This window comes from Engystomops pustulosus, chromosome 2 (genome assembly GCF_040894005.1).
Source record: "Engystomops pustulosus chromosome 2, aEngPut4.maternal, whole genome shotgun sequence".
Taxonomy (NCBI): Eukaryota; Metazoa; Chordata; class Amphibia; order Anura; family Leptodactylidae; genus Engystomops; species Engystomops pustulosus.
Window position 1 is genome coordinate 19,428,253 of NC_092412.1, and position 26,057 is coordinate 19,454,309.

The 26,057-nt window shown below is 46.3% G+C and overlaps 1 protein-coding gene across 1 annotated transcript; it reads left to right on the forward strand.

Annotated features, from left to right (window-relative positions):
- Positions 1 to 24,448, forward strand: LOC140117315 (NACHT and WD repeat domain-containing protein 2-like). Its single transcript, XM_072133886.1, has 7 exons — positions 1 to 1,672; positions 13,128 to 13,216; positions 13,304 to 13,420; positions 13,499 to 13,702; positions 17,693 to 17,822; positions 18,217 to 18,749; positions 19,960 to 24,448. The coding sequence occupies exons 1-7, from the start codon at positions 1,561 to 1,563 to the stop codon at positions 23,686 to 23,688; spliced, it is 4,914 nt and encodes a 1,637-aa protein (XP_071989987.1). The 5' UTR covers positions 1 to 1,560; the 3' UTR covers positions 23,689 to 24,448.
- Positions 24,449 to 26,057: the final 1,609 nt, after the last annotated feature.

Sequence of the window (26,057 nt, forward strand, 5' to 3'; positions counted from 1 at the left end):
GGTCAGATCAGTGGGGAGGGTCTATAGATAAGAGGTCAGATTAGAGGTGAGGGTCTATAGATGAGGGGTAGGATCAGTGGTGAGGGTCTATACATGAGAGGTTAGACCAATGGTGAGGGTCTATAGATGAGTGGTCAGATCAGTGGTGAGGGTCTATAGATGAGTGGTCAGATCAGTGGTGAGGGTCTATAGATGAGAGGTTAGACCAATGGTGAGGGTCTATATATGAGTGGTCAGATCAGTGGTGAGGGTCTATAGATGAGGGTTCAGATCAGTGGTGAGGATCTATAGTTGAGTGGTCAGACCAGTGGTGAGGGTCTATAGTTGAGAGGTCAGATCAGTAGTGAGGGTCTATAGATGAGTGGTCAGATCAGTGGTGAGGGTCTATAGATGAGTGGTCAGATCAGTGGTGAGGGTCTATAGATGAGTGGTCAGATCAGTGGTGAGGGTCTATAGTTAAGTGGTCAGTCCAGTGGTGAGGGTCTATAGTTGAGAGGTCAGATCAGTAGTGAGGGTCTATAGATGAGTGGTCAGATCAGTGGTGAGGGTCTATAGTTAAGTGGTCAGGCCAGTGGTGAGGGTCTATAGTTAAGTGGCCAGACCAGTGGTGAGGGTCTATAGATGAGTGGTCAGATCAGTGGTGAGGGTCTATAGTTAAGTGGCCAGACCAGTGGTGAGGGTCTATAGATTAGGGGTCAGATAAGTGGTGAGGGTCTATAGTTAAGTGGTCAGACCAGTGGTGAGGGTGTGTAGTTGAGTGGTCAGATTAGTGGTCAGATCAGTGGTGAGGGTCTATAGATGAGGGGTAGGATCAGTGGTGAGGGTCTATAGATGAGTGGTCAGATTAGACGTGAGGGTCTATAGATGAGTGGTCAGATCAGTGGTGAGGGTCTATAGATGAGTGGTCAGATCAGTGGTGAGGGTCTATAGATGAGTGGTCAGATTAGTGGTGAGGGTCTATAGATGAGAGGATAGACCAATGGTGAGGGTCTATAGATGAGTGGTCAGATCAGTGGTGAGGGTCTATAGATGAGAGGTCAGACCAGTGGTGAGGGTCTATAGATGAGTGGTCAGACCAGTGGTGAGGGTCTATAGATGAGTGGTCAGACCAGTGGTGAGGGTCTATAGTTGAGTGGTCAGACCAGTGGTGAGGGTCTATAGATGAGTGGTCAGATCAGTGGTGAGGGTCTATAGATGAGTGGTCAGACCAGTGGTGAGGGTCTGTAGTTGAGTGGTCAGAGCAGTGCTGATGGTCTATAGTTGAGTGGTCAGACCAGTGCTGAGGGTCTATAGATGAGTGGTCAGACCAGTGGTGAGGGTCTGTAGTTGAGTGGTCAGAGCAGTGCTGATGGTCTATAGTTGAGTGGTCAGACCAGTGCTGAGGGTCTATAGATGAGTGGTCAGACCAGTGCTGAGGGTCTATAGATGAGTGGTCAGACCAGTGGTGAGGGTCTATAGATGAGTGGTCAGACCAGTGGTGAGGGTCTGTAGTTGAGTGGTCAGACCAGTGGTGAGGGTCTGTAGTTGAGTGGTCAGACCAGTGGTGAGGGTCCTGGACCTATGACCATGGAGTACAATGAGGCGGTGGAACAGGCCATACTGCGCTGGGACCACATCCCTACTGCAACGGAACGAGGAACAGTGAAGATCTTCCTGTGTGCAGACCCCTTGGGTGAGTCACAAGTTTTGCTGTTGGGGCAAACACTTTTTGGCTTGTGCAACATCCCTGCCAAAGCATAGGCAAGGTCGTTGTTGCGAATAGTGCCCTCTGCTTGTCAGGATCTATCTGGTGAGCCTACGCAACTCATCCAGGAGCTACTTCTAGGGGAACTTAGTAATTGCAGCTGCAGCCACTGCCTGGCTGTAGCACATAATGCTGTCGTCCAATGATGTTCTTGTAAAGCTGATTGGAGGAGTGCTACCACCTGACTAAAGGAGCATATAAACCCCTGGTGGGCGGGAGCACATGGTCTTGGATTCCAGTCAGTAGATAGAGAAGCAGGTACAGTGTGCAGCTCTCTGCTCTACAGACCCACTGTAGGTACCTCAGGCCACTGCCTGCTACCCCAGAGTAGAGTTCCCCATCTGGACTCAGGCCCATCTCTACAAGCCCAGCCTGCAGTTCCCACCAAGCTGAGAGTTAACCTTCCTGTGTACCAGCTCTCCATGACTCTTCCAGCTTGCTTAAATCTGTTTATCGTTTGGCCGTTGCCTGCTTTTGAATAAAGAACTGTAAGTTGATTTGCACAACGTTGCCTCCGTCTGATCCCTGAATACAGCTGTCTACCACCACGGGCTTCCCCATCCATCACCCAGTGACCTATCTTACAGACAGTCAGGGGTTGCCCCAGGGAGAACCAGTACATCAGCCTCTCCCTCCATATTTCTTGCACACACCACCTGCTGGAGAGCTGCCAGGCTGTAGGACAGCCCTGCGGTCCCCATACCAAGCACCGTGACATCAGCGGGCCTAGGCCGCAACCGCCAGCCACTCCGGTATTCTGGGCCCCGGCTGCCTCCAGGCCCCAAGAAAAGGCTAGGCCCCGGTGGGGGAAGTTGCGCTTGGATCACATAAGGCGTCACCTGCAGGGTAATAGCTATAAGAGGCGCAGAAGAGGTCACATGAGACGACATCAGGGTGGCCTATGGTCTTCATACTGGGTTGTATCTTCCTTGACATCTTCCTAAACATGCACCTGTCACACCCATCCACTCCGCTGAACTATCACCATGTCTTACCACTTCCATTTGCTTCAAAACTCCTGGAACAACATCATGTCCACCTGGAACTATCCTCCTACCTTTCTAAGAACTCCCTCTGACACACTACAATCTGGTAACTGGTAATCTGGTCACCATTACCCTGCCCTCCTACTTCTTCTTGATCTGTCTTCTGCCTTTGACACTGTTGACCATTCTCTCCTGATACAGACATTACGTTCTCTTGGCAGCACTGACCGTTCCCTTTCCTGGATCTTCTCATATCTCTCCAACCAGACATTCAGAGTCCATCACTCTCCCAGCATCTCTTCACCTTGCTCCCTTTTTGTTGGCGTCCCTCAAGGTCCTGTCCTGGGACTCCATCTACACCTCTGGTCTAGGACATCTCATTAAGTCCCATGGCTTCCTATACCGCTCCTATGCTGATGACACAGAGATCTATATTTCTGGACTTGATATCTCCTCTCTTCTAACCAGAATTCCAGAGAGTCCATCAGTCATATCCTACTTATTTTCTTCCCGTTTTCTAAAACTTAACATGGACAAAACAGAATCTTTCCTCCACCTAACACATCCCTCCCACCTGACCTACCCATCACTATTCATGGCTCCACACTCTCCCCGGCCCCTAAAGTCCGCTGCCATGGAGTCATCCTTGACTCTACCTTATCCTTTAAGCCTCACATCTAGGCCCTTACTACAACCTGCCACCTCCATGTCAAGGTCATCTCTTGCATCCGACCCTTCCTCACTCCAGAGTCTACAAAATTACTTGTCCTTGCCCTCATCATCTCTCACTTGGACTACTGCAACATTCTTTGGGGTCTCCCAGATAACTCTCTAACGCCCCTCCAATCTATCCTAAACTCTGCTGCCCGGCTCATCCATCTGTCTCCACTGCATCTACTCTCTGCCAGTCTCTCCACTGGTTTCCCATTGCACAGCGAATTCAAAGCCACAACCTGTCCCCTCCATATATCTCTGAACTTGTCAGCCAATAGCACCCCACGTGTAATCTCTGTTCCTCACAGGACCTTCAGCTTCACTCTATTACCATCTTCTCGTCTCTAGGACTTCTCCCATGCTTCTCCCATAGAACCCATCCAACTTTCTACCCAAAAGTGTCAGACTGTCTCCCACTTTCCAAACGTAACCTGAAAACCCACCTGTTCACAATTGCCTACAAAGCACAAAAACTGCTCTGCTCCTTCACCTCGTGTCTCCATCCTCCCTCCCATGTAGATTGTGCTCCCTCACCTCGTGTCTCCATCCTCCCTCCCATGTAGATTGTGCTCCCTCACCTTGTGTCTCCATCCTCCCTCCCATATAGATTGTGCTCCCTCACCTTGTGTCTCCATCCTCCCTCCCATGTAGATTGTGCTCCCTCACCTCGTGTCTCCATCCTCCCTCCCATGTAGATTGTGCTCCCTCACCTTGTGTCTCCATCCTCCCTCCCATGTAGATTGTGAGCCCTCACCTCGTGTCTCCATCCTCCCTCCCATGTAGATTGTGCTCCCTCACCTCGTGTCTCCATCCTCCTTCCCATATAGATTGTGAGCCCTCACCACGTGTCTCCATCCTCCTTCCCATATAGATTGAGCCCTCACCTCGTGTCTCCATCCTCCCTCCCATGTAGATTGTGCTCCCTCACCTCGTGTCTCCATCCTCCTTCCCATATAGATTGTGAGCCCTCACCACGTGTCTCCATCCTCCTTCCCATATAGATTGTGAGCCCTCACATCGTGTCTCCATCCTCCCTCCTATGTAGATTATGCTCCCTCACCTCGTGTCTCCATCCTCCCTCCCATGTAGATTGTGAGGCCTCACCTCGTGTCTCCATCCTCCCTTCCATGTAGATTGTGAGCCTTCACCACGTGTCTCCATCCTCCCTCCCATGTAGATTGTGAGCCCTCAACTCATGTCTCAATCCTCCCTCCCATGTAGATTGTGTCCTCACCTCGTGTCTCCATCCTCCCTCCCATGTAGATTGTGCTCCCTCACCTCGTGTCTCCATCCTCCCTCCCATGTAGATTGTGAGCCCTCACCTCATGTCTCCATCCTCCCTCCCATGTAGATTGTGCTCCCTCACCTCGTGTCTCCATCCTCCGTCCCATGTAGATTGTGCTCCCTCACCTCGTGTCTCCATCCTCCCTCCCATGTAGATTGTGAGCCTTCACCTCGTGTCTCCATCCTCCCTCTCATGTAGATTGTGAGCCCTCACCTCATGTCTCCATCCTCCCTCCCATGTAGATTGTGCTCCCTCATCTCGTGTCTCCATCCTCCCTCCCATGTAGATTGTGAGCCCTCACCTCGTGTCTCCATTCTCCCTCCCATGTAGATTGTGCTCCCTCACCTCGTGTCTCCTTCCTCCCTCCCATGTAGATTGTAAGTCCTCACCACGTGTCTCCACCCTCCCTCCCATGTAGATTGTGAGCACTCACCTCGTGTCTCCATCCTACCTCCCATGTAGATTGTGAGCCCTCACCTCGTGTCTCCTTCCTACCTCCCATGTAGATTGTGCTTCCTCACCTCATGTCTCCATGCTCCCTCCCATGTAGATTGTGAGCCCTCACCTCGTGTCTCCATCCTCCCTCCCATGTAGATTGTGAGCCCTCACCTCGTGTCTCCATCCTCCCTCCCATATAGATTTTTAAGTCCTCACCACGTGTCTCCATCCTCCCTCCCATGTAGATTGTGAGCCCTCACCTTGTGTCTCCATCCTCCCTCCCATGTAGATTGTGCTTCCTCACCTCATGTCTCCATCCTCCCTCCCATGTAGATTGTGAGCCCTCACCTCGTGTCTCCATTCTCCCTCCCATGTAGATTGTGAGCCCTCACCTCGTGTCTCCATCCTCCCTCCCATGTAGATTCTGAGCCCTCACCTCGTGTCTCCATCCTCCCTCCGATGTAGATTGTGCTCCCTCACCTCATGTCTCCATCCTCCCTCCCATGTAGATTTTTAAGTCCTCACCACGTGTCTCCATCCTCCCTCCCATGTAGATTGTGAGCCCTCACCTCATGTCTCCATCCTCCCTCCCATGTAGATTGTGAGCCCTCACCTCGTGTCTCCATGCTCCCTCCCGTGTAGATTGTGAGCCCTCACCGCGTGTCTCCATCCTCCCTCCCATGTAGATTGTGCTCCCTCACCTCATGTCTCAATCCTCCCTCCCATATAGATTGTAAATCCTCACCTCGTGTCTCCATCCTCCTTCCCATATAGATTGTGACCTCACCTCATGTCTCCATCTACCCTCCCATGTAGATTGTGCTCCCTCACCTCGTGTCTCCATCCTCCCTCCCATGTAGATTGTGAGCCCTCACCTCGTGTCTCCATTCTCCCTCCCATGTAGATTGTGCTCCCTCACCTCGTGTCTCCATCCTCCCTCCCATGTAGATTGTGCTACCTCACCTCGTGTCTCCATCCTCCCTCCCATGTAGATTGTGAGCCCTCACCTCGTGTCTCCATCCTCCCTCCCATGTAGATTGTGAGCCCTCACCTCGTGTCTCCATTCTCCCTCCCATGTAGATTGTGCTCCCTCACCTCGTGTCTCCATCCTCCCTCCCATGTAGATTGTGCTCCCTCACCTCGTGTCTCCATCCTCCCTCCCATGTAGATTGTGAGCCCTCACCTCATGTCTCCATCCTCCCTCCCATGTAGATTGTGACCTCACCTCATGTCTCCATCCTCCCTCCCATGTAGATTGTGCTCCCTCACCTCGTGTCTCCATCCTCCTTCCCATATAGATTGTGCTCCCTCACCTCGTGTCTCCATCCTCCCTCCCATGTAGATTGTGAGCCCTCACCTCGTGTCTCCATCCTCCCTCCCATGTAGATTGTGAGCCCTCACCTCGTGTCTCCATCCTCCCTCCCATGTAGATTGTGCTCCCTCACCTCGTGTCTCCATCCTCCCTCCCATGTAGATTGTGAGCCCTCACCTTGTGTCTCCATCCTCCCTCCCGTGTAGATTGTGCTCCCTCACCTCGTGTCTCCATCCTCCCTCCCATGTAGATTGTGAGCCCTCACCTCGTGTCTCCATCCTCCCTCCCGTGTAGATTGTGCTCCCTCACCTCGTGTCTCCATCCTCCCTCCCATGTAGATTGTGCTCCCTCACCTCGTGTCTCCATCCTCCCTCCCATGTAGATTGTGAGCCCTCACCTCGTGTCTCCATCCTCCCTCCCATGTAGATTGTGAGCCCTCACCTCGTGTCTCCATCCTCCCTCCCATGTAGATTGTGAGCCCTCACCTCGTGTCTCCATCCTCCCTCCCATGTAGATTGTGAGCCCTCACCTCGTGTCTCCATCCTCCCTCCCATGTAGATTGTGAGCCCTCACCTCGTGTCTCCATGCTCCCTCCCGTGTAGATTGTGAGCCCTCACCGCGTGTCTCCATCCTCCCTCCCATGTAGATTGTGAGCCCTCACCTCGTGTCTCCATCCTCCCTCCCATGTAGATTGTGCTCCCTCACCTCGTGTCTCCATCCTCCCTCCCATGTAGATTGTGAGCCCTCACCTTGTGTCTCCATCCTCCCTCCCATGTAGATTGTGCTCCCTCACCTCGTGTCTCCATCCTCCCTCCCATGTAGATTGTGCTCCCTCACCTCGTGTCTCCATTCTCCCTCCCATGTAGATTGTGCTCCCTCACCTCGTGTCTCCATCCTCCCTCCCATGTAGATTGTGCTCCCTCACCTCGTGTCTCCATCCTCCCTCCCATGTAGATTGTGAGCCCTCACCTCGTGTCTCCATCCTCCCTCCCATGTAGATTGTGAGCCCTCACCTCGTGTCTCCATCCTCCCTCCCATGTAGATTGTGAGCCCTCACCTCTTGTCTCCATCCTCCCTCCCATGTAGATTGTGAGCCCTCACCTCGTGTCTCCATCCTCCCTCCCATGTAGATTGTGAGCCCTCACCTCGTGTCTCCATGCTCCCTCCCGTGTAGATTGTGAGCCCTCACCGCGTGTCTCCATCCTCCCTCCCATGTAGATTGTGAGCCCTCACCTCGTGTCTCCATCCTCCCTCCCATGTAGATTGTGAGCCCTCACCTCTTGTCTCCATCCTCCCTCCCATGTAGATTGTGAGCCCTCACCTCGTGTCTCCATCCTCCCTCCCATGTAGATTGTGAGCCCTCACCTCGTGTCTCCATCCTCCCTCCCATGTAGATTGTGAGCCCTCACCTCGTGTCTCCATGCTCCCTCCCGTGTAGATTGTGAGCCCTCACCGCGTGTCTCCATCCTCCCTCCCATGTAGATTGTGAGCCCTCACCTCGTGTCTCCATCCTCCCTCCCATGTAGATTGTGCTCCCTCACCTCGTGTCTCCATCCTCCCTCCCATGTAGATTGTGAGCCCTCACCTTGTGTCTCCATCCTCCCTCCCATGTAGATTGTGCTCCCTCACCTCGTGTCTCCATCCTCCCTCCCATGTAGATTGTGCTCCCTCATCTCGTGTCTCCATTCTCCCTCCCATGTAGATTGTGCTCCCTCACCTCGTGTCTCCATCCTCCCTCCCATGTAGATTGTGCTCCCTCACCTCGTGTCTCCATCCTCCCTCCCATGTAGATTGTGAGCCCTCACCTCGTGTCTCCATCCTCCCTCCCATGTAGATTGTGAGCCCTCACCTCGTGTCTCCATCCTCCCTCCCATGTAGATTGTGAGCCCTCACCTCTTGTCTCCATCCTCCCTCCCATGTAGATTGTGAGCCCTCACCTTGTGTCTCCATCCTCCCTCCCATGTAGATTGTGAGCCCTCACCTCGTGTCTCCATGCTCCCTCCCGTGTAGATTGTGAGCCCTCACCGCGTGTCTCCATCCTCCCTCCCATGTAGATTGTGAGCCCTCACCTCGTGTCTCCATCCTCCCTCCCATGTAGATTGTGAGCCCTCACCTCTTGTCTCCATCCTCCCTCCCATGTAGATTGTGAGCCCTCACCTCGTGTCTCCATCCTCCCTCCCATGTAGATTGTGAGCCCTCACCTCGTGTCTCCATCCTCCCTCCCATGTAGATTGTGAGCCCTCACCTCGTGTCTCCATCCTCCCTCCCATGTAGATTGTGAGCCCTCACCTCGTGTCTCCATCCTCCCTCCCATGTAGATTGTGAGCCCTCACCTCTTGTCTCCATCCTCCCTCCCATGTAGATTGTGAGCCCTCACCTTGTGTCTCCATCCTCCCTCCCGTGTAGATTGTGCTCCCTCACCTCGTGTCTCCATCCTCACCTCGTGTCTCCATCCTCCCTCCCGTGTAGATTGTGCTCCCTCACCTCGTGTCTCCATCCTCACCTCGTGTCTCCATCCTCCCTCCCATGTAGATTGTGAGCCTTCACCTCGTGTCTCCATCTACCCTCCCATGTAGATTGTGAGCCCTCACCTTGTGTCTCCATCCTCCCTCCCATGTAGATTGTGCTCCCTCACCTCGTGTCTCCATCCTCCCTCCCATGTAGATTGTGAGCCCTCACCTTGTGTCTCCATCCTCCCTCCCATGTAGATTGTGCTCCCTCACCTCGTGTCTCCATCCTCCCTCCCATGTAGATTGTGAGCCCTCACCTTGTGTCTCCATCCTCCCTCCCATGTAGATTGTGAGCCCTCACCTCGTGTCTCCATCCTCCCTCCCATGTAGATTGTGAGCCCTCACCTCGTGTCTCCATCCTCCCTCCCATGTAGATTGTGAGCCCTCACCTCGTGTCTCCATCCTCCCTCCCATGTAGATTGTGAGCCCTCACCTCGTGTCTCCATCCTCCCTCCCATGTAGATTGTGCTCCCTCACCTCGTGTCTCAATCCTCCCTCCCATATAGATTGTGAGCCCTCACCCCGTGTCTCCATCCTCCTTCCCATATAGATTGTGCTCCCTCACCTCGTGTCTCCATCCTCCCTCCCATGTAGATTGTGAGCCCTCACCTCCTAATGTATGTGATCTCCTTGGAATTAATGGAAGTAAAGGTGCTTTATAAATAATAACAATCACCCTGGACAGCACAGTGTGTCAGTGGTTAGCCTTACAGCCTTGCAGCGCTGGGGACCGGGGCTCAAGTCCTAGGGTCAACATCTGCATAGAGTCTGTATGTTTTCTCCGTGTTTGGGTTTCCTCCGGTTTCCTCCCACAGTCTGAAACATACTGGTAGGTGATTAGATTGTGAGCCACATGGGGAGAGGGACTGATTTGGCAAACTCTGTGCAGCGCTGCGTAATCTGTGTGCGCTATATAAATAAAGAATTATTATTATACCCTTTACCCACGAAGTTGTGTGTCAGTCTTTACTGCAGTTCGGCCTTTCTATTCATACGGCAGGGTGTGGGCTCTTCTATAATTTTAGTGCATGGGCTTCCTAAAGCCGCTCCGAAGTGACACTCTGAAGCGATGCTGATTATGGCAGCAAATAATTATAACCGTCAGCAGCGAATCCCACAATAAACAGGGTAAAAAATAGCGCAGGAGGCTAAAAGCGTCACCTCTGGAAGCACTAGAAGAGCGGATTGTTCCCTTAAAAAAACCCTCTATTTTAGGGACGATAATGCACCTTTGTCATGTCACCTGTTCCCCTTACTGTAGTGTTAGGCCATGAATGGACACACGACACATCCTCACCCTCAGGAAGGCGGGGCTAAACCTCACCACCAATAACATAGGGGAGAGTATCACACAGGATAGGATTAGATACACAGCTCAGCAGACAGTATCACACAGGATAGGATTAGATACACAGCTCAGCAGACAGTATCACACAGGATATGATTAGATACACAGCTCAGCAGACAGTATCACACAGGATAGGATTAGATACACAGCTCAGCAGTCAGTATCACACAGGATAGGATTAGATACACAGCTCAGCAGACAGTATCACACAGGATAGGATTAGATACACAGCTCAGCAGACAGTATCACACAGGATAGGATTAGATACACAGCTCAGCAACCAGTATCACACAGGATAGGATTAGATACACAGCTCAGCAGTCAGTATCACAAAGGATAGGATTAGATACACAGCTCAGCAGACAGTATCACACAGGATAGGATTAGATACACAGCTCAGCAGACAGTATCACACAGGATAGGATTAGATACACAGATCAGCAGCCAGTATCACACATGATAGGATTAGATACACAGCTCAGCAGACAGTATCACACAGGATAGGATTAGATACACAGCTCAGCAGTCAGTATCACACAGGAAAGGATTAGATACACAGCTCAGCAGACAGTATCACACAGGATAGGATTAGATACACAGCTCAGCAGGCAGTATCACACAGGATAGGATTAGATACACAGCTCAGCAGGCAGTATCACACAGGATAGGATTAGATACACAGCTCAGCAGGCAGTATCACACAGTGTAGGATTAGATACACAGCTCAGCAGACAGTATCACACAGGATGGAATTAGATACACAGCTCAGCAGACAGTATCACACAGGATAGGATTAGATACACAGCTCAGCAGACAGTATCACACAGGATATGATTAGATACACAGCTCAGCAGACAGTATCACATAGGATAGGATTAGATACACAGCTCAGCAGTCAGTATCACACAGGATAGGATTAGATACACAGCTCAGCAGACAGTATCACACAGGATAGGATTAGATACACAGCTCAGCAGACAGTATCACACAGGATAGGATTAGATACACAGCTCAGCAACCAGTATCACACAGGATAGGATTAGATACACAGCTCAGCAGTCAGTATCACAAAGGATAGGATTAGATACACAGCTCAGCAGACAGTATCACACAGGATAGGATTAGATACACAGCTCAGCAGACAGTATCACACAGGATAGGATTAGATACACAGATCAGCAGCCAGTATCACACATGATAGGATTAGATACACAGCTCAGCAGACAGTATCACACAGGATAGGATTAGATACACAGCTCAGCAGTCAGTATCACACAGGAAAGGATTAGATACACAGCTCAGCAGACAGTATCACACAGGATAGGATTAGATACACAGCTCAGCAGGCAGTATCACACAGGATAGGATTAGATACACAGCTCAGCAGGCAGTATCACACAGGATAGGATTAGATACACAGCTCAGCAGGCAGTATCACACAGTGTAGGATTAGATACACAGCTCAGCAGACAGTATCACACAGGATGGAATTAGATACACAGCTCAGCAGACAGTATCACACAGGATAGGATTAGATACACAGCTCAGCGGACAGTATCACACAGGATAGGATTAGATACACAGCTCAGCACACAGTATCACACAGGATAGGATTAGATACACAGCTCAGCAGCCAGTATCACACAGGATAGGATTAGATACACAGCTCAGCAGAATGTATCACACAGGATAGGATTAAATACACAGATCAGCAGACAGTATCACACAGGAGAGGATTAGATACACAGCTCAGCAGACAGTATCACACAGGATAGGATTAGATACACAGCTCAGCAGAATGTATCACACAGGATAGGATTAGATACACAGCTCAGCCAGCAGTATCACACAGGATAGGATTAGATACACAGCTCAGCAGGCAGTACCACACAGGATAGGATTAGATACACAGCACAGCAGGCAGTATCACACAGTGTAGGATTAGATACACAGCTCAGCAGACAGTATCACACAGGATAGGCTTAGATACACAGCTCAGCAGGCAGTATCAAACAGGAGAGGATTAGATACACAGCTCAGCAGGCAGTATCACACGGGATAGGATTAGATACACAGCCCAGCAGACAGTATCACACAGGATGGAATTAGATACACAGCTCAGCCGACAGTATCACACAGGATAGGATTAGATACACAGCTCAGCAGACAGTATCACACAGGATAGGATTAGATACACAGCTCAGCAGGCAGTATCACACAGGATAGGATTAGATACACAGCTCAGCAGACAGTATCACACAGGATATGATTAGATACACAGCTCAGCAGCCAGTATCACACAGGATAGGATTAGATACACAGCTCAGCAGACAGTATCACACAGGATGGGATTAGATACACAGCTCAGCAGACAGTATCACACAGGATAGAATTAGATACACAGCACAGCAGACAGTATCACACAGGATAGGATTAGATACACAGCTCAGCAGACTGTATCACACAGGATAGGATTAGATACACAGCTAAGCAGACAGTATCACACAGGATAGGATTAGATACACAGCTCAGCAGCCAGTATCACACAGGATAGGATTAGATACACAGCTAAGCATACAGTATCACACAGGATAGGATTAGATACACAGCTCGGCAGTCAGTATCACACATGATGGGGTTAGATACACAGCTAAGCATACAGTATCACACAGGATAGGATTAGATACACAGCTCGGCAGTCAGTATCACACAGTATCGGATGGTCCGGATGTGGGGCTTATATGAATGTATTTGATATGTAGAAGATAATTTGTGGTATATTTCGGGCAGACTCCATGAAGGCGAGGGCGTTGCTCCGCACAGACGTCTTCCCCAAGCTGAGGGACTATGGCCGCCACATGTATGGGATGGAGCTGCAGGTAAAATCATTGGATCGGTTCCTTTTCTTTGGGACGTGTTCACATGTAGCGTCAGATTTATCTCTAGTTTATACCTCCTCCCCGCAGGTTATAGACGCCTACCATGGCATCCATCCGGGGGACTTTTACAGCGCAAGAGTTCGGAAAACACGGATACGGCTGCTGGAGGAATGTCTGCGGACATCTGCCGGACCGTGTTTTGTGGTAAGACGTCTGAATAGCAGAAATGTAAGAGATAGTCTGGTACCAGGGAGCAGGACTCACAGCTTCTCTATGTCCCAGGCCCTCATAGGGGAGGAATACGGACAACCATGTTTACCTGAGGAAATTCACTGCGAAGACTTTGAGAAGATTCTCCAGGTAGCTGAGGAACAGAAGATCTGCACAAGGCTCCTCCAGACCTGGTATCTCCGAGACGATAACGCCATCCCCCCAGTATATGTCCTGTCTGATAAGATGGAAGAGAAACACTGGGGTCCTGGTCAGGTAATAACATTTCAGTTTTCTCAGGCTAACTCAAAGCCCCATAACTTTCCTATTCCAGCTCAGGTCCTATTACTACCCCTATGTACAAGAATATAACTGCTATAATACTGCCCCCTATGCACAAGAATATAACTACTATAATACTGCCCCCTATGTACAAGAATATAACTACTATAATACTGCCCCCTATGTACAAGAATATAACTACTATAATACTGCCCCCTATGTACAAGAATATAACTACTATAATACTGCCCCCTGTGTATAAGAATATAACTACTATAATACTGCCCATATGTACAAGAATATAACTACTATAATACTGCCCCCTATGTACAAGAATATAACTACTATAATACTGCCCCCTATGTACAAGAATATAACTACTATAATACTGCCCCCTATGTACAAGAATATAACTACTATAATACTGCCCCCTATGTACAAGAATATAACTACTATAATACTGCCCCCTATGTACAAGAATATAACTACTATAATACTGCCCCCTATGTACAAGAATATAACTACTATAATACTGCCCCCTATGTACAGGAATATAACTACTATAATACTGCCCCCTATGTACAAGAATATAACTACTATAATACTGCCCCCTATGTACAAGAATATAACTACTATAATACTGCCCCCTATGTACAGGAATATAACTACTATAATACTGCTCCCTATGTACAAGAATATAACTACTATAATACTTCCCCCTATGTACAAGAATATAACTACTATAATACTGCCCCCTATGTACAAGAATATAACTACTATAATGCTGCCCCCTATGTACAAGAATATAACTACTATAATACTGCCCCCTATGTAGAGGAATAGAAATACTATAATACTGCGCCTATGTACATGAATATAACTACTATAATACTGCCCCCTATGTACAAGAATATAACTACTATAATACTGCCCCCTAAGTACAAGAATATAACTGCTATAATACTGCCCCCTATGTACAAGAATATAACTACTATAATACTGCCCCCTATGTAGAGGAATAGAAATACTATAATACTGCCCCTATGTACATGAATATAACTACTATAATACTGCCCCCTATGTACAAGAATATAACTACTATAATACTGCCCCCTATGTACAAGAATATAACTACTGTAATACTGCCCCCTATGTACAAGAATATAACTGCTATAATACTGCCCCCTATGTACAAGAATATAACTACTATAATACTGCCCCCTATGTACAGGAATATAACTACTATAATACTGCCCCTTATGTACAAGAAAATAACTACTATAATACTGCCCCCTATGTACAAGAATATAACTACTATAATACTGCCCCTATGTACAAGAATATAACTACTATAATACTGCCCCCTATGTACAAGAATATAACTACTGTAATACTGCCCCCTATGTACAAGAATATAACTGCTATAATACTGCCCCCTATGTACAAGAATATAACTACTATAATACTGCCCCCTATGTACAGGAATATAACTACTATAATACTGCCCCTTATGTACAAGAATATAACTACTATAATACTGCCCCCTATGTACAAGAATATAACTACTATAATACTGCCCCTATGTACAAGAATATAACTACTATAATACTGTCCCCTATGTACAAGAATATAACTACTATAATACTGCCTCCTATGTACAAGAATATAACTACTATAATACTGCCCCCTATGTACAAGAATATAACTACTATAATACTGCCCCCTATGTACAGGAATATAACTACTATAATACTGCCCCCTATGTACAAGAATATAACTACTATAATACTGCCTCCTATGTACAGGAATATAACTACTATAATACTGTCCCCTATGTACAAGAATATAACTACTATAATACTGCCCCCTGTGTACAAGAATATAACTGCTATAATACTGCCCCCTCTGTACAGGAATATAACTACTATAATACTGCCCCCTATGTACAAGAATATAACTACTATAATACTGCCTCCTATGTACAAGAATATAACTACTATAATACTGCCCCCTATGTACAAGACTATAACTACTATAATACTGCCCCCTATGTACAAGAATATAACTGCTATAATACTGCCCCCTCTGTACAGGAATATAACTACTATAATACTGCCCCCTATGTACAAGAATATAACTACTATAATACTGCCTCCTATGTACAAGAATATAACTACTATAATACTGCCCCCTATGTACAAGACTATAACTACTATAATACTGCCCCCTATGTACAAGAATATAACTACTATAATACTGCCCCCTATGTACAAGAATATATCTACTATAATACTGCCCCCTATGTACAGGAATATAACTACTATAATACTGCCCCCTATGTACAAGAATATAACTACTATAATACTGCCCCCTATGTACAAGAATATAACTACTATAATACTGCCCCCTATGTACAGGAATATAACTACTATAATACTGCCCCCTATGTACAAGAATATAACTACTATAATACTGCCCCCTATGTACAGGAATATAACTACTATAATACTGCCCCCTATGTACAAGAATATAACTACTATAATACTGCCCCCTATGTACAAGAATATAACTACTATAATACTGCCCCCTATGTACAAGAATATAACTACTATAATACTGCCCCCTATGTACAAGAATATAACTACTATAATACTGCCCCCTATGTACAAGAATATAACTACTATAATACTGCCCCCTATGTACAAGAATATAACTACTATAATACTGCCCCCTATGTACAAGATTATAACTACTATAATACTGCCCCCTATGTACAAGAATATAACTACTATAATACTGCCCCTATGTACAAGAATATAACTACTATAATACTGCTCCCTATGTACAAGAATATAACTACTATAATACTGCCCCCTATGTACAAGAATATAACTACTATAATACTGCCCCCTATGTACAAGAATATATCTACTATAATACTGCCCCCTATGTACAAGAATATTACTACTATAATACTGCCCCCTATGTACAAGAATATAACTACTATAATACTGCCCCCGATGTACAAGAATATTACTACTATAATACTGCCCCCTATGTACAAGAATATAACTACTATAATACTGCCCCCTATGTACAAGAATATAACTACTATAATACTGCCCCCTATGTACAAGAATATTACTACTATAATACTGCCCCCTATGTACAAGAATATTACTACTATAATACTGCCCCCTATGTACAAGAATATAACTACTATAATACTGCCTCCTATGTACAGGAATATAACTACTATAATACTGCCCCCTATGTACAAGAATATAACTACTATAATACTGCCCCCTATGTACAGGAATATAACTACTATAATACTGCCCCCTATGTACAAGAATATAACTACTATAATACTGCTCCCTATGTACAAGAATATAACTACTATAATACTGCCCCCTATGTACAAGAATATAACTACTATAATACTGCCCCCTGTGTACAAGAATATAACTACTATAATACTGCCCCCTATGTACAAGAATATAACTACTATAATACTGCCCCCTATGTACAAGAATATAACTACTATAATACTGCCCCCTATGTACAAGATTATAACTACTATAATACTGCCCCCTATGTACAAGAATATAACTACTATAATACTGCCCCCTATGTACAAGAATATTACTACTATAATACTGCCCCCTATGTACAAGAATATAACTACTATAATACTGCCTCCTATGTACAGGAATATAACTACTATAATACTGCCCCCTGTGTACAAGAATATAACTGCTATAATACTGCCCCCTATGTACAAGAATATAACTGCTATAATACTGCCCCCTATGTACAAGAATATAACTGCTATAATACTGCCCCCTCTGTACAGGAATATAACTACTATAATACTGCCCCCTATGTACAAGAATATAACTACTATAATCCTGCCCCCTATGTACAAGAATATAACATGAAGATAATATTATCTACTGCCACTGTGTTTGTATTCACCCACAGATCACAGGATTTCGCAGTTCATTGTATGCGGCTTCTCAGGATATCAGACGCGTCTTATCTGTGATTATTCCGCTCTGCCTGAAGAGGGGGATTCTGGGAGAGGAGCGGGTGCAGAGATATTACACATCAGGTGATTTATTCTCTAAATTCCATTTATAATATTGGGAATCTACTCACGGACAGGGCTCTCTCGCCACCTGGGGGCTGATTAGTGGTACTACATCTGTGAATAAAAACCAGAGAATTCTATATAGAATTTAGAATGTGATTCCTCTGATGTTGAGGTGTGATGGATGCAGCGTCTTATGTATTTGGTTTCCTGCTGATCTATCCCTGGTTATAATCTTGTAAGGTGCTTGAACATTGGGGTTCGCTTAGGTCCCATGTGGACAGAGCAGCGGTCACATGCTGGACCTGAGCTCCATTCACTTCTACAGGGCTTCTAGAGCTGCCAAGACCTTCTCTATGATATGGAAGGAAGTAGTTGTCATCCATGTCTGAAGTTGTGATCTCTTTGCTTTTAGCTCTGGAAGATGAACTCTTATTCGCCCTACAAAACAGTCCCGTACGTGACCTGCAGAGAAGCGTCTGCTACATCCACAAGGTGCCCTACAGAGCCATCCAGAAACAAAGGGAGACACCATCGGAGGGTTACACCAGGCTGTGCCACCTCCGAGATGTCTTCATTCCAGCCTTGTCCTACACTGAAGGTCTCCGTGTCTACTGCACCACCACAACATGTGACATCAAGGTGGGCTACACAGCAGAGAAGGAGCAAGTCTACGTGGAGGGTCTGTGCAGGCAGATCTATGGAGACATGGTGAAGATGATTGATAGTCATGCTCGTAGATGTCCCACACCCCATAACAATGGATCCGAGGAGGTTCTCCACCACCTCTCCCTGTGCGCCATGTACTTAGACTTACAGGAGTATGAGATCAGGGAAGAGGAGGGGATAAGACAGTATATTCTGTATGATAAGTCCCAAAAACCGCTGGTCGTGTTTGGAGAACCGGGATGTGGGAAGACGCTTCTTCTGGCCTCTTGTGGGAAGAAGGTAAAATATAGATTTTTCCATGTACATTCCATATATGACCCCTCTACCATCTATGTTCCATCCGTAGCCCCTCTTCTATCTACTTTCCACAAGTGGCCCTTTACCATCTACTTTCCCTATATGGCCCCTCCATCATCTACTTTCCCTATGTGGCCCCACTACCATCTACTTTCCATATGGGGCCCCTCTGCCATCTACTTTCCAAATGGGGCCCCTCTGCCATCTACTTTCCATATGGGGCCCCTCTGCCATCTACTTTCCAAATGGGGCCCTTCTGCCATCTAGTTTCCATATTTGGCCCTCTACCTTCTACTTTTTATTGTCGCAGGGGATCGCGGGTCATGGGCTCATCCGTGCCCCTCCGTGTTAGCAGGTGCGGCAGTCACGCTGCTCACCTCTCCTTGCTCCTGATTCCCGACAGCAGCCTGTACATGTGCATCCCTGTCTCCTAGGGTGCGCAAGCCGGCTTCAGGCAATTTAAAGGGCCAGCGCCAATTAACGGTGCGCTGGCCCTTTAAATTGCCTGAAGTCGGCTTGCGCACCCTAGGAGACAGGGACGCGCGTTACCCAGAAGTTAATTTTAACCTGCCACTCCCTGCACACCCTGACGGATCTTCGTGCTATTGCCGATGAGAAAGCTGTTCCCTGAGCCTCGTGCGTGTGTTTGGATTTCCTGTTGTGACCCCGAACCTGTTCTTGACTTCACACCTTCGCTGCCAGCCCTGACCTCTTGCTCCGCCCCTGACCTCGCATCATTGCCGCCTGCCATGACCATCTGCCTTTCCCCGACGACGAGATTGCCTGCTGATTCTGTACCTCGACCTTGGCTGCCACCGTGGACAAGTTGCATCTGTGGAACAACCTGGTGGTACCACGTTGCAGCAAGTCCATCCTGCTTTGTGGCTGGCTCTGGTGAAGACCGGGTGCCACTTTAGATTCCGGTCCCAGGTGTCGGCTTGTGTCATCGTCCGTGGTGGTCCAGGGGATTTACTAACCCCGACCCCCCACATTTATATGTGGCCCATTTACCATCTACTTTCCAAATGTGGCCCCTCTACCATCTACTTTCCAAATGTGGCCCCTCTACCATCTGCTTTCCATAGCTGGCCCCACTACCATCTGCTTTCCATATGTGGCCCCTCCTTCGCATATTCACCTTGTATTTGCATATCTCCATGATTGATTCTACTTTTTCTCTTCCTTATTTTAGGTCCATTTATGGCACAGAGACGTGGACCCAGTAGTGATCATTCGCTTCGTCCCCTCCTTTGGTGAACCTTTGTCTCTCAAGAGCTTTATAATGGGACTATGTCAACAACTTTCCAATACATATAAGATCCCCATACCAGCTTTTGTTGCTGATATGACCATGCTGGTGGACTGCTTTTGTGGCCTTATTTCAGAATCTTCTAGAACAAGACCCCTGATCCTCATTCTGGACAGTGTGGAGAACTTGGTACATTGTTATGATCCAAAGCCTTTTTGGTGGTTACCACCTTCTCTCCCACAATTCACAAAGGTTATTATATCTATAATTGAGGACCAAAACCAGTGCAACCTTGGAGACCAGGTTCTGCTCCTTCCAGTGAAGCCAACAAGAAAGGAATGCATTGACAACTTAAAGATGAAACTCTTGAAAATACAGAGGAAAATCACTTCAGGTCAACAGGTTTACGTCAACAGATCCTTGGGAAGCCACACTTCCCCGCTGCAGACACTCCTGCTCTTTAAGGAAGTCAAGGAATGGAAATCCCACCAAGAAGTTGAAGGTCAACTTCTTGTGGAGAAAGTTTCTAAGTCTGTAGAAAACTTTCTCCAGAAACTTGAAAAGAAGTATGGCTACGAGTTTATTTCTAGAATGTTGAGTTACATCACACTGTCTAGATCTGGTATTGGAGAAGTTGAGCTTGTTGATGTCTTGTCAGCAGATGATATGGCCCTCACCCAATTGTACCAACCCCACGACACTGTGGGGACATTGAGAGTGCCGGACTGGTTCATTGCAAATATCTTACATGACTTGGAGGACTGTGTTTCCTATAGAGTGGTCGCTGGACATAGATTACTGTGGTGGACAAATAGACTTTTCCAACAAGCCGTGGCTCAAAGATATCTCCAAAGTCAAGACGAAATTCGTAAGATACACGCAAGCATGTGCGACTACTTTGGTGGCCGCTGGGCAAATGGAAGAGCTAAATCAATATCTACAAATCGAAGAAGTAGCCTACAACCAAAAGACCAGAACTTTAAGTCTCTCTCTACCAAAATTTATGTTGACCGTCAGCTTCCATCTCAACCATGGTCCTACAGTGGTCAACGTGTTCCCATTTACAATATAAGAAAGGCCTTTGACCTTCCATATCACATGAAAGAAAGTGGCAAATTGGACAATCTGTACAATGACATACTGATGGTGGTGCCATATTACAAGACCCTCTTAAACACCGGTCACATAAATTGGTTGATCCATACCGTAAAAAATGCAGCAGTAATACTGGAGAAGACAGAAATCTACCTCATCTATGACATTCTCAAAGAAACCAGGTGTCTCCTGAATGACAACCCCAATGGCTTTGAGATGATCCTCCAGTCAAAGATGATTCCCTCGGTAAATAGTTATCCTTGTCTTTCGAGGTTCGCCAGACAGATATTTAGCAACGCCATGAAAAATTCCTTCATGCTGATTTTGAATTCAGCTCATTTTGAATTGCCGCCTACCAAAGTTCAGTTCCAAGAGTTGTCAAGTGTTGTGACCATCTTGGAGATGACAACTCAACCTCAACTACTGGTAGTACTTCGATGTGGTAGGGTTTATACCTGGAGCAGAAGAAAGAAACCAGCTATGGTATATCAACTAGCAGCAGACACGGAGGTCATTGATGCTACTTTTGAAAACGAGGGTCTACACCTGGCACTTTCCACCAATAAACAATCAATTGTCCTACTTGACTGCTCATCTTGGACGACCCTCAAAGAAATTAGTGAAGCTGCTGATGGAGCCAAGCTTATTCCTCGGGGCCACCATCTATCTCAGTCAGTGTTATCTATGTGCTTTGAAGATTCTCTAGTCGTCAGATTCTACAACATTCCTCATGGCAATCTTCTTAAAGAGATCTGTTTTGGCCAAAAGATTACTTATTTTGCAGGTGCTGGACAAGGTGACCATATTGTTATAGGTCAACCTGATGAAATCTGTATTTACAATGTAAATTCTTTATCAGAAAAAATTTCATTGCTGATAGACTCTTCGAAAATGAGTATATGTGAAGTCTATATACATGATTCGGATGTGTACATCATCCATATGGAGGGTCACTTCAGCATCTGGAGCATAGCAGATCCTTCCAAGGTAGAACTTGTGGATGAATTTTTTTCCGATGAAGTCTACACCGATGTGATATCTACAGAATTTGGCACCAAGTATCTACTAATCAGTAAGTTGATGACTCTTGATTTGTGGAAAATGTCAACAATGAAGAGAAGTAGCTTCAGATCTCCCCATAAAGACAAATTTATTTCTTCTATTCTTTCCCGGAGTGGGGAACAAGTCATCGGCGTCTTAGAGAAGGTCCCATCACTCTTAGTTTGGAGCATAAAGAGTGGACAATGTATCTCTGCTATTGATGTTCCATTGGGAGCGGTCACACAACTTACCAAGAGCCTTCAGCTTAATGTATTGGGGGCAATTGGGGGTGATACTGTATTGTTGTGGGATTTAGAAGCCATTGTCAGTCCAACATCTTACTTCAAGACTGGAAGACCAGTAAGATCTATACTCTTTCGCTCTGAAGAAGGCAATGCCTATACGTCAGATGGTTCTGATGTGGTTTGTCAGTGGGACATCCCAAATTCTAGAATGAAGGCCATCTTCAAGCATAAGTATCCTGTTGAAATTATTAGCATAACCTCAGACGGTGGGTTTCTTATTACATCGACCGCATCAGAACTTTACATCTGGGAAACGGACACTGGAATCAATAGATACTGTATCCAATGTAAGTCTGTGTCTCAGTTGCTTTCAGTTCCGAATAGTAATTCTGTGGTTATGTTGTGTAACGATGACGTTTCTAGAGTATGGAAACCCATAACTATGTCTACGGTCTGCAAGATCTATACTCCACTTAGCCAGGCTGTCGTCACCCATGAGGGAACATTTGTTGTAGGCCTCAATGACAAGAGACTTTTGGGCATCAGTTTATGGTCTGGTTGTGTCAGTAAAGAGTTCAGCTCCCCTCATGAGCAGGACTCCATTGTGGCTTTCCAGTGTCTCCAAACAAATCCAGATTTTGTTGTCCTGATGACCTCTAGCGCTGAAATTTACTCTTGGAACATGGTAGAGGAAACTTTTTGCCACTTCTCTAAAGTCTCTATCCCGTTGCCAGTCCTTGGCTGTTTCTTCGGAGCGTCATCTGATGGAGACATCATAATTATCACCTTCGGTGGAGAAATCAACGTTTTACAGATTGTTAACCACAAACATTGTATCTTGTATAACTCCGCCCCTATTTTGTATCAACATCTGACCAGTGATGGTCAATACCTTGTTTATGTCCTTCACGACAACCCTGTGAATTACTGTGACTGTAATTTCCATGAGAACCCAACTCTCAATGTTAGAGAAGTCATCAATGGAAGACGGGTGGCCCATTGTCACCTAGGCAAGATGCCCTGTGCCATGACAGTCTCTGACGATGATGGGATGGTCTGCGTTGGCTTTGAAGATGGCTCCCTTGGCTTGTATGCCATAGCTGGGAGGTGGAAGGATGATGCAAGGATTGAAACTTTGCTTAGTTTTAGCAACAAGGAAGAGTCCAACGAGGAGACTGCTGTACATATCTATGAGGGGAAGACGTCGGCGGAGATATTATGGAAGGAGTCTACCAGTCATAGCTCCAGGCAGGACTGCTCAGGAGATGAAAGTCCTTCAGACAAGGAGTAATTCTTCACAATATACCAGCTATGAACAATGGAGATGAGAAGAACGTTCCTACGGGGACGGGCAATGGAAATATCCATCACAAAGATCTACAAACCTACAAAGTCCAATCCAGTGTCCCACTAGCTATACCACCCTACACGTCAGCCTCATCTCTACCACTCTAATAACCTACTCACAGTAAGAAACTTAGTTCCATCCTACTTTCTCCACTTCGCCAAACCATGAGGAAATATTCCCACCGGCTTCCCAATAAGGGGTGGTCTATACCTGTCCCAGGACCGTCCACCTGACAGTATAGCGCCAAATTAGTATATTGGGTGCTGAAACTAATTAATTGGACGCTCGGGGCTGGTAGGGAACAGGGAAAAGGTTCCATTTGTGTCGGAATCAGAGGAGCCACATCTATTACAGGATCCACATGGAATCTTTCCGCCTTAAAACTTCATAACTCAGGATAAGAGTTCGATATCAAGAAACCTTCTTACTAGTGTTGATTCACACAAAATGTCCTCTTAAAATTTTCATGAATACATCTCCCTCACGAATCTAAATTTTTTTAGTAACCAAATAGTTTTTTTAAATTCTTTATAACTAATTGTCTGTTGTGTTATATCAATCCAAAGGATGGAACTTTGCTAGTGATCAGTATCACCCAAATGTAATGATACCCCGGTGACAACTGATGGGACTAGCAAGACACTGTCACCCCCTGGTGGTAACATCAGGGCACTGTAATGTCACAGGTACAACAGGGCGGTATGTGTACATATATATATAAAGGAAAAATCACCCAAATGTTATATAATAAAGAAAGAAATACTGAAAATAATGTCGTGGTGTGATATTTTGAGAGCTACGAAGAACTACAACCCCCAACATGTCACATTAGTGAGTCATATAATTAAACAGTAAAATAGACAAATCCTCAGGTCTGTATAGCCTGCACCCCCAATATCTGCAGGAAGTAAGCGCTGTGCTAGACAGACCCTTATGTTAAATATTCATAGATTTCTTAAATCTAGGCATAAGAAAGAGGTATTGATAAACTATCCTCAGAATCAGGCAGGTGGGGTCCAACGCCCAGCACCATCCCCCCCGATGAACTGTTCTCAGCAGCTGATGGGACAGAGAATGGAACAGGAAGCAATTCTCATTCCAATAGAAAAGCTGATCTGCAGTAACCTGGTCTGACCACTACACAGAGAAAGGCGCTGTCTGCTTCCTGTTGAATTCTATGTGAATCAACTGCTAATTTATGGGGGTGCTTGGTGATGGATTCCTTTCAAATTAACCCCCATAAGTGGTTTTCCGGAAGTTGAAAAATATGGTTTCCAAAAGCAGCTCCTCTCTCAACCATGGGCAGTGGGGTACATTTACTTACCCGGTCCATTCGCGTTCCAGCGGCGGCTTCTCGGATGAGCGTTCGGGTCTTCCGGCGATTCATGAAGGTACTGCGCCCGATGTCCACCAGGTGTCGCTGCTGCGCCGAGGTCCGCCGAGGTGCCCCGGAGTTCACTGATCTCTTCCTGGTGCATGTGAGTATGGCACGTGCAACCAATTTTTTGTTTTAAATACGGCGGTTTTTCCGAATCCGTCGGGTTTTCGTTCGGCCACGCCCTCCGATTTCCTTCGCGTGCATGCCAGCACCGATGCACCACAATCCGATCGCATCCCGGGGCAATTCATGAAAAATCGCCGCAAATTGGAAATACTCGGGTAACACGTCGGGAAAACGCAAATCGGGCCCTTAGTAAATGACCCCCAGTGTGTGGTATTGCAACTAAGGCCAAATTCACAACACAATCAGCGTTTCTGTTCATTTATTTAAAAAAGAAAAAAAATGGGTGATAAATAAACTGAACGTAACTGAAGACGTAACGTAGTGTATGTTTTTAACAGTTATTATGGCAAATCAGCAATCTCATGTCTATCTAACAATTTCTTCTATATCTATCTATCTATCTATCTATCTATCTATCTATCTATCTATCTATCTATCTCATATCTATCTATCTCATATCTATCTATCTATCTATCTCATATCTATCTATCTATCTCATATCTATCTATCTATCTCATATCTATCCATCTCATATCTATCTATCTATCTCATATCTATCTATCTCATATCTATCTATCTCATATCTATCTATCTATCTATCTATCTCATATCTATCTATCTATCTATCTATCTATCTATCTATATATATATCTATCTATCTATCTATCTATCTATCTATCTATCTATCTATCTATCTATCTATCTATCTATATCTCTCATATGTATCTGCTAGGATTTGAGATCAGTGGATCCTCTGGACTAGCCGATACCTGGGACCAGAATCTAAGTGGCACCTGGTCTTCACCAG